The following is a 10,485-nucleotide window of genomic DNA, read 5'->3' as shown; positions in this document are numbered from 1 at the left end:
TTGTAGATTAATATTAACTTCCAAGGTTCGATCAACTCACTGTCTCGCGCCGACATCGGGCATATCTACACAAAGGTTTTTTAATGTTCTCTGTGATATTTAATATTAATAATTAAAAAATTATCAATAATTATTTGTTATATAAGTGTAATTATCCATTATTTTCTAATCATCAATACTTGAGCGTTGCAGTGTCAAAACTTTGTATTTGAATAGCGTCAGAACATGCAATTACAAATATTGAATTAGGGGAAATTTTAGGATAACCCTAAACTTTTGAGAAATGATAAAAATTTCTTAACTTTACCTCATACTTTATAGATATTAAAAATTTTAATATAATACAAATATTTTCACAATTTTTTTCTCTCCATATCTTCGCCTTATTAGACGAATTCGATTATTTATCAGTTTTTCTCTAATTCAATGATGTTGTTCTAGCCAGCCACTTTGCCAAATAAAAAAGTAAGATAAAAAGGGATAAGAGAGAAATATAAGAATATTTATGTCAAATTAATAATTTTAATAATAATAAAAAGAAACGTATAGAAAAAGTCATAGAAATAAGACTATTATTGTCAATTGTCAAAAGTTTTTTTTTTTGTGTGTCAAATTCCAAGAATATTGAATATAATTTACTTAAGCAGTGTTTATTGATGAAGATATAGACAAAAAAAAAAATAGAAGATACGAAAAGTATTCTAGATTTTTTTGTCATTTCTAAAGTGTTTGTTAAAGTTATCTGATTATTCTTAAAAAAGAAGTTATATAACTTCTTATAAGATATTTTTTAAATATGTTCATCTCTTCTTTATTCGGATAAATATATCTTGAATTTTAAAAATAAAAAAAAAATGACGTATATGCCTTTGAATGTATTTTAAAAAACTTAACAAATAGTATATAAAAATTTTAAAATACTTTTTAGACTTATTTCTCCCATTTTATGTTTTAGTTCAAAGTGTTTAAATTTTATGGTGATAAAATCTTATCTAACTCATTTTAAAAAATATTATCTTAAAAAATATTATATAACTATTATATTATAAGAAATGTTCACACATACAATAGAATAATGTTATTGGTATATCTTTGTATATATCTTAGGTTATACAAAGGTGTATTAATGACAAAAATGTCACTCATGAGGTGCATAGAGGCGCGTGAGGCGTATGGAGACGAGAAGTATTTTGATCATAATACTTCTTTATATAATCCAAAATATATAAAATTGATGTACATCTAACATGATTCCGTACAATATACCTAAATTTGTGTGATAAGAGTACACCTTTGTACTACTAATTACACAGAAATTTTCCCAGGGTTAGAAGTTATGATGTAGCAATGATGGCGCATGCGCAAGTGGAGGTTATGGGAATGGGGTCGTTGTCCACGTGCACGGCCGGGGCACACCACCACCCACCACCCACCAACACCGCAAACGTCCTTTTCAACTCGGCCCCATCCATCTTCCATCCCCTTCCCCATTGCATTGCATTGGATTTGCCATATCAGATCCAGAAAAAAACAGGAGGCCGCCTGTTAGATCCCGTCACGGCCGCCCCCTCAAGTACGTGCCAGCCAGCCACTCTGTGTGACGCTTCATCTAACCCTTTCTCTCACAAAACATCACCCGAAATAATATCATTCAAAGATCGAATAAAAATAAATAACTAAAGAACAAGCTCGATTTTGTTATATATTCAACACAATTTGCTGCCCCATTAATGTTTCACGATTCAGCTTTACATTAGTTTCGTAACACTATTAATTATCTGAACTAGTTTGCACCCGAAATAATATCATTCAAAATTCAATGTGTAATAGATATAGATGTAGATATCTGATATCTTGAAGAGTCACAGAGAATGGGTTATTAATGGTCCATGGGGAAGATGGTGATGGGCAGCTTCCTCTTCATCTTCACAGTGGGGAAATTGACAATCTCATCCTTCCCCGCCACCCACCTGCACAGTACATAACTCAGAATTATTTCATGATACGAAACATGCTTCATTCCATCATCAACCCACACACATATCCCACCACCCACACCATGAGATGTCAAACCAATTGTAACATCAATTCTAGCTAGCAAACTGCAAACTCTTCTTTTGGATGATGCACTCCAGGTGTCAAAAAAATAAAATAAAAAAGTTTTGGCTGTCCTTGCACTGCTGCTGCTGCTGCATGAACTGACTGATCATAAGCAATAAGGACTGATTGATGCTCTGTACCAAATAACTTATTCTTCTTTGGAATTATTGTCACCACCTTTCTCTATCCATCCACCCTTTCTATATATATATATGTATGATATTACTACCTTTGTTTTTTTTACCAACAAATTATCGTCATTTTTCCAGAACTAATCATGTAAGCCCTTAGGAATTTAGCCCAGTTAGGAGCAAGAATGACAGATTAATTAAAAAAAGAAGAAGAAGAGGAAATTAAAGAACCTGAAAGAGGTGACGAGATGGTGAAGGAAGATGGAAATTTCAAGCCTTGAGATTTCTAATCCAGGACACAGCCTCTGCCCACCACCAAATGGTGTAAAGCTATTGCTGTTCACAGCAGCACCCCCTGGTTTCTGCCGACAGTAAGCACAATCAAACTTAATATATATAAATAAAAGATTTTTTTAACGTTCACATAACTCCTAATAGAATGCATTTAACTGCGCTTTCATGAGTGACGAGTGCTCTTATTAGCACAACTTATAAACAAATAAAAAGACAAAAAATATTTCACCATATATATGTTACTGATAGTACCTCCCATCTCCAAGGATTAAACTCGTAGGGGTTTTCATAGTTTTCTTCATCCATGTGAACCGAACAGAAAGATGCCAACACACACCATCCCTTTGGTATAAAAAATCCTGCAAAAATTATATATAAGCTACAACTTCCAAATTTCCTTTTGAGTAAGCTAATTGAACTGACCTTTGATTTCAACATCCTTTAGAGCTTTCCTCCAGACCGCATTGATGATATTTGCCATTCTAAGTGTTTCACTGATCACCTAATTAATATGAGAATTTTTTTTTTAAAAAAAAAAACTGGTAAAAAAGACATTCATCTCTTGTAATGTAACCTAGCTACCTAGCTAGTTCACAAACTCACATTTTGAGTGAAGTTCAAGCTCATGTAATCCGTCCATGCATAATCCTCACAGCATGCACCCTTCTGCCTCTTCAGCTCCATGTTCTCCTCCTACATTCATTCATTAATTACCATCATATATATCAATTCATACATTGCCACTCCCCAACATAATGTATACATATATTAAATTAAACTTTCTCCTTATGTTATTAATGGTCGGCTTAATTAGTACCCTTTCGGTATGGGTTGCAAACACTTTTCCAACCCAACATATATAATACTCTAATCTGACTAGGTTTGTGTCAAACCCAGTTATATATATTTTTCACTAAATATACAAATTTGTCATCACTATTCTTCGAGCCTGAGCCTGTTCAATTGCTCTCTATTGACTCCAGAGATCTAAGTTTAGCTTGTTTTTAAATATAACATCTTTCACCTCAACAAAGCATGAGGTGGTACTGAAAATTTCTTTTAATTGTATTACCACAAACCATATTAAGGTAAATACACAAAAAATTATGTATAAATTCACTCTCAAAAGACTTGCATCCTAATGACATTAGACATAAAATGCCATTATAATCCTGTCGTCACAAAGAGAGATTAGTCTCTTTTTTTGCTAAGTAGTCTTATAAGTTTTATTAAAGAAAAGAAATAACAGTAATATATTGTAGGTGACACAACAATGGTCCTATTGGAACAGGCACGAGGTTAATTGCGGTGGTCCACATCTGACAGCCGTTCAATCAAAATAGAACCGTACGGCTGCAACACTCCAAAACCGCCGTGGGACCGACGCACACGCTCACTCGCGGGTGCGCTAATCACGTCTCCCACGGGGAAGTGACAGCGACTGTGATGTCCCAAAGTCAAAGGGACACGATCTGACGTCCACACCACTGGCCCCACCCAGCCCCAGATCGATCCTTACCGTCCAATTATTATGATAAAACAAAGCAAAGAGCGTTGGGATTATATATAGTTGTTACCACTAGGCGACTTAGGGCGACGGGGCTGTCACTTAGGAACTTGACTGCTAGCGTCATCGCCATCGGCACGGAGTCCTCCCCTGGGATCATCATCTCTACGATGTTCCCGCTGATGAAATCCAACGGCAGCCGTTGGTTCCCCTCGCCGCCGCATTCACTCGCGTCGCGTAACAGCACGTCCACCGCATCGTTTGTCCACGCGGTCCCCTTCTCGTTGGTCTTATCCATGGCTGCCTTTCTCTTCTCCACCACCCTTCTCACCATCTCTAACAACCTCTCCTTTGCCTGCACCATGCAATCCACGGTAGATAATTTGCATCGCATAATAAGAGGGCACTTGGAGTGAATGTTAAAGCGACTAAATTAACAGACTTGATGGGCTCAATGAAACAAAATTATGATTTTATTCTTTTTTTTTAACATTAAAAAGCATACAGTTATAAAATCGTAATTTATTTTGATATGTGGGCGATATAGGGGGGGGGGAGAGCTAGTTGGCTGTGTTTCTATGGTTTACATGCATGGCGCATAGGCTTGCAGACAACTATACGTACGTAAAGAAGTGTGGAAAACAGTGCATATATAGGACATTGGGAGTCTGACTTTTGAATATATATATGTATAGAGTACATGTGCAGTTTGGTTATACGTACCTTGAGGGATTTGTATAGTCTGCTTCCGGGAAACCTAATTGGTAAGCAAATCAACCCTTTGATGAACTCTCCATATTCTCGCCTCAAGAAGTTCAAATCTTCACCAGGATCAATGCTCATCAACATTCTGACCAGTGCTTCAAACGTAATCTAACAAACAAACGCAACAAAAATCATGAACTAAACAGACACGTAACAATAAATTTCTAGATTAACAAGAGACCTTTTTGGTTTCTTCTTGAAGATATATAGTGCGCTTGTGATTCCAACCAGAGAAGGTGAGCTTGACGGAGTTTTCAATTTCTCTGGCCATGCGGGCTTTCAACTGGGGAGACCTCAAGAAGCCGCCGATGAGGGCATGGACTCTCCGCTGAAGAGTTCCGTTCATTTGCAGAATAGAAGACTCGCCAAGCAAGTCAGTAATGGATTTGGGATAGTATGGAACGAAGATGTTACCCTGGTTCTGAAGCACCACCCTATTCACGTCGGCGTCCGTCGATACTATAACCGGCCGTCCCAGTATGTGCGTTTTGAATACCTTCCCATACCTATTCCACAGAAACAATCTTACATCTTTAATTATTTTCTAAATTAATGCTTCCATAAAAAATCAATTATTTCGGTATTTTTTAGAGTATAAGTACACTTTTGTTGATTAAAATTCTGTATGCCTAAGTGATAATTTGGGTTGTGACTGGAAGAAGAGAAGACAAGGAGTTGCAGCGTGCAGAGAAAGGAAATGGTGATATTGTCATCGGGAAGCTGAAACCTGTATGTATATATATATATATATATATAAAGAGAGAAGAGAGAGAGAGATCGAGTATAGTGGAAATGAACTTGGAAGAAGCATCGTCTTTAATTACTGCCTAGTCTGCGCGCAGAAGAAATATTTAAGAGGTCCAGTGGCTACAGCATCTAGAGCGGCAGCCTTTCCTACCCTTTTTACACTGAGCTAATCCAGTTTTGCCTTCTTTTGCAGCGTCCAAAGAAAGCTGCTTGCCAAACAGCTTATCAGACCTCATATTCTTTTCGGGCTACAGCGATTTTGCTATGCTTCATTAATTAATTTATCACCGTAAAATAAATTTTCTCATTGCGTACGATGAATAATGAACGTCTGTGTGTGTGTCTGAGTGAGAGAGAGAGAGAGCATTAAGTTAGCCGTCTAATCCATATCACATCTCTCTGCGGTGAAGGAACAACCAGACAACAATGAAATCTATCCTCGCTCGCCAACTCAACAATGGACGCAACTTAATGTCTGAGGATGTGATATTTTTATGTTAGTAAATAAATAAAACTTTTTATATACACAACTGGCTCGTAAACTTGATATTCTAATATTAGTCACACTTGATCGTCATGATGTATTAGGTAGGAGTCATAATGCATAATATCTATAAAAAATTATTTCTATAAAAGAGTGAAACTCTCACACTGCGATTATCATGACTCGAACTTGTATCTTTAAATGTAATTTACTATCTGAGAATCAATCGTACTGTGTTCATAAGAACTCACCCAATTCCATCGTGGTGGGAGGAAGGATAGTTTTATTTTATTTTATCTAAAGTTGAAATTCTACGATAAGTACGAAAAGAAAAATGAAGTCATGAAAATTAGAATATATATGAATGATCATTTTATTGTACTTATTTTTCTTAATTAATGAAAGATAAGAATTTGGGCAAACAATGACTTTGTTTCATTCCGAGTGATCATCATCATGATTCTATATCTTTATCTAATAATTAATAATTTAGCTAAGGCAAATTAACTTAAACCATCTAAAGTTGGATCTCCACTCACAATTGTTAAGTATAAATACCTTATCATATCACATCATTTACCTAGCTAGAAGAGTCTTCATAGGTTAATTAATTTGCTATTTGTACAATACTATCCATTTATTTGTCATTTTCACCTACGATAAATTAAATCAAAATGATTGTTGAACCTACATGTATAAGGATAATAGTACCATTCGGTGTTAGTCGGCTAATTACTTGGAATTATTGTTTTTGTGCGATCTTTTGACGTTTGTGTTCTTAATTTTGATTGAAAAAGTAAATCGTAAGTGGAGACTTTATTTCACTATGTAAGATGAGAAGTTAAATCCACGACTTATTAATGTAAATCTTAACTTATCATGGTCCGACCACCCAATCACTTTTGTGGGGGCAACTAGCTAGCTACTTGATAAATAATTAACTTGTTAGAAACACCAATAACGTGAACAACAAAAAAACACATTATACTCATGCTTCCTGCTTCATTTAGGCATGGTTCTTGCTTCTTGCTTCATTTGTTTGATTAAGTTCATGATATTCATTTTTAAATTTCATCTATTTTAGTAGAATTTGATTTAGTTATGTCCAATTCTATCGAATTAAAATTTTAAAACTGAAATTCATATTTATTTTTCATTTCATTCATGAAAATTTAAAATTAAAAATGAATTCCGCAATTGACTCTAAAGAGGGTGTCAATTTGAACCCCACCCCTCTTATCCCACCCTCATCCATCTTTCCCATCACCACAGAAAAAAATCAACAATAATGTGTAATCTGCTCCAGTTTCATCTACCGTATATCTTAAGCTAGCTAACTAGGTCTCCAAGAAAACCACATCAATATATATATATATATATTTATCTTTTCTTAGTAACTAGGTAAATTAATTTTTTTTTTTTCATTTTCCTTTCCGGGTAGCAAGCATATTGTGTTTGTATATACCCATCGTGGGAGAAAAAGAAAAAGAAAATCCAGAACAATGATGAAGACGATGATGATACTAACTAGTTTTTCGGGGGTGTTCTTCATAACAAAACAAACGAAGCCAGAAAATAATATCCCCTCTTAGATTCAGTATTTATGTGTCAGTCTAAACAACAAAAGATCTTCTTCTAAAGGACGAATTTGATCAACTACAAGTCATGGAGAGAGAGAGAGAGAGGCTTACAGAGACTTGCGCTTGTCCATGAATGTAGCTGGGCGAGAAGTGAAGCCACAAGCAATGAAGTCGAGCGTCTCTCCTATAAAAGGCCAGCCCGATCTTCCTCTGGGAATTGCAGCAGCCGCCTTTATCTGTTCACCACCACTACTCATCATCTCCTCTTTCTCTAATTTCTTCTTTTTGATCATCGCCTTAAAATACAAACTCCACCCAAAAAATAATATTACCAAAATCCACCATCCTAATCCAAAACCCATCTCCTCTCTCTCTTTCTCTCTCTCTCTCTCTCTCTCTATATATATATATATATATAAATGTATAGAATTACCCTAGCTACTGCTTTCAACTCCTCAAAGCACCAAAATCCACCTCAACGATATAAAAGAAGAAGAAGACATAGCAGCAGCAGGGTAATTGGGTATATTATATAATATTTGAGAATAAAAGAGTGTGTTTGTCTGGAAGAGGGAGAGAATGGATGAAGAATTGAGACTGAATGGGAAAATTTTGATGCAGAGAGATTCGGAAATAAATGAGGCTACCCATTTCGGGTTCAGCAACTACACCCACTCCTTGCTTATTCATTTCTCAAATGCTATTTCCAGTTTGTACTGTGATGTTTGTTAATAAAATATAAATAAAAATAAAATTTAAAAAATATTTTCAATAAAAATATTTTTTATTATAATTATTAAATTTATTTCGAAAGAAATCATATAATTTTTTATGTTAAAATTTTTAAATAAATATATCTCTGTCATTCCAAACAACTTTTCTTAAACCTTACAATAAATTATTTTAATATAATCTTATCTCTCCTATTTTAATAAATACTATCTTAATATATTGTGTATTTTATTATTATTATTATTATTATTATCAATTTTTTATATTTTTAATTTAATGAATGAATACACAATGTATAAGTTTTTTAACATCTCATTGCCAGTTGTGTATTCCACAAAATTCATTCATTTTTAATTTTAAATTTTTATGTTTAGAATTTAAAAAAATGTAGATTCCAATTCTACCAAAATATATAGAATTTACAAATGGATACAACCACCTCAAACAAATAAATTTTGTGATTAAAAATACCCATAATATTTCTTCTTCTATCTCTTTTTCACTTATTATATCAATGATATTTTTAAAAAAAAAATAAATTTAATTTCAAAATATAAGTTTATGAAATTTAATTAACTATAATATTTTAAATTGTGTTATATTAATTAAACCTTAAAAATCATTATAGAATTCATCTTTCCACATTTTAAATTCATATACTATAAGTAAGTGTAGAGCTCCATGTATAAATAATATTCATTTTATGAAAAATGGTGTATGTATATGATAAATTACAATTGTACAAAGGGTTGGATTATATACATGCATCAGTGTACTATTCTAGGAAAACTTTAAATACATACAATTGAGATTCTACAATCATTTCTAAATTGATGGTAGAAGATTATTGATCCATCAATCACGTAAATGAAGATCATTCACTTATTTCTTTCCTTTAACACTCGTTCTTATGCTGGAAAGTGTGAATGTCAATGGCACCCAACTTGGTAAGGTGTGTGTGGAAAGTTGGTGCATGTTTGCTATCTAATTTTCAGTTTGCACATATGTAGTATTGGCTTCACCTGATTCTTTCGCGAACTGAATGACAGTCTAACTGAATGTGCTTCGTTCGCTCGTAGTATACTAGATTTGTTGCGATGTGTAGGCTGCTTGATTGTCACAAAATAGTTTTGTTGGCTCAAGGTGTTGTACACATAAATCTTTTAATAGGTATCTCAACCAACTAAATTCACAAGTAACTGTAGCCATATAATGGTATTTAGCTTATGCAGATGATCTTGACATTGTGGCTTGCTTTTTACTTTTCCATGACATAAGTGACTTACCAAGAAAAAAACAATATCTTGTCATTGATTGATGTGTAGTTGGGCACCTTGTACAATTAGCATCATAATATCCAATCAAATGAAGTGGATTGTGTGAGGAAAATAGAGAGCCCTGTCCCGGGATTGCCTTGAGGTATTGGAGAAGCCGATGTGTTGTCTTAAGATGATATAGTTTGGGGTCCTGCATGAATTGACTGAGTGTGTTCACTGCATATGTAATTTTTGGCTGGGTGATTATAAGATAGATCAATTTCCCAATCAATTGTCGGTACTAAGTAGGATCCTTGAGAGCATCACTCCCTTTTTCAGTCAACACCAAATTAGGTTCCATAGGTACCTTTGTAGGTTTCACTCCAAGTAATCCAACCTCCTCCAAGATGTCCAACGTATACTTTTGTTGACAAATTGTAATTCTAGCCTTGGAACATGCAACTTCTATGTCAATGAAGTATTTGAGTGGTCCAAGATCTTTAATTTTGAAATGATTATTGAGGAACTTCTTGAGATCATTGGCTATCTTCTCATTATTTCCTGTTGTGACCATGCCATCAACATAAAGTAATACCACAGTAATATAATCCTCACGAACCTATGTAAACAAAGAATAATTGGCATGGGATTGTTGAAAACCAATTCCTTGAATGGTAGAAGATAACCGTTGAAACCAACTGCAAGAGGCTTGTTTAAGTCCATAGAGAGATTTGTGGAGTCGAAAAACCATGTTCTCCCCCTGTTGACGATAACCGGGAGGAGGCAACATATATACTTCTTTAAGAAGTCCTCCGTGAAGGAAGGCATTTTGCACATCCATTTGATGGAACGACTAATCCCAGATTACAACAACAACTAAGAGACAATG

The 10,485-nt window shown here is 34.4% G+C and overlaps 1 protein-coding gene across 1 annotated transcript; it reads right to left on the bottom strand.

The window, feature by feature from the left end:
* Window positions 1-1,663: 1,663 nt before the first annotated feature.
* On the bottom strand, window positions 1,664-8,306 carry LOC127803062 (3-epi-6-deoxocathasterone 23-monooxygenase CYP90C1). Its single transcript, XM_052339069.1, has 9 exons — window positions 7,720-8,306; window positions 4,979-5,303; window positions 4,756-4,905; window positions 4,103-4,387; window positions 3,129-3,218; window positions 2,949-3,027; window positions 2,778-2,884; window positions 2,463-2,593; window positions 1,664-1,970 (listed from the first exon to the last, which is right to left on the bottom strand). The coding sequence occupies exons 1-9, from the start codon at window positions 7,968-7,970 to the stop codon at window positions 1,880-1,882; spliced, it is 1,509 nt and encodes a 502-aa protein (XP_052195029.1). The 5' UTR covers window positions 7,971-8,306; the 3' UTR covers window positions 1,664-1,879.
* Window positions 8,307-10,485: the final 2,179 nt, after the last annotated feature.

This window comes from Diospyros lotus, chromosome 6 (genome assembly GCF_014633365.1).
Source record: "Diospyros lotus cultivar Yz01 chromosome 6, ASM1463336v1, whole genome shotgun sequence".
NCBI lineage: Eukaryota > Viridiplantae > Streptophyta > Magnoliopsida > Ericales > Ebenaceae > Diospyros > Diospyros lotus.
This window is presented reverse-complemented; position numbering and strand designations above follow the sequence as displayed.

Bases quoted from the DNA above. Each gene is read 5' to 3' on its own strand.
- LOC127803062 (XM_052339069.1), bottom strand. From the start codon at position 7,970: ATGGGTTTTGGATTAGGATGGTGGATTTTGGTAATATTATTTTTTGGG. The intron at 5,304-7,719 runs GTAAGCCTCTCT...TCTGTGGAATAG, and splicing joins ATGGACAAGCGCAAGTCTCT to GTATGGGAAGGTATTCAAAA. The intron at 3,219-4,102 runs GTAACAACTATA...GAATGAATGTAG, and splicing joins TCGCCCTAAGTCGCCTAGTG to GAGGAGAACATGGAGCTGAA.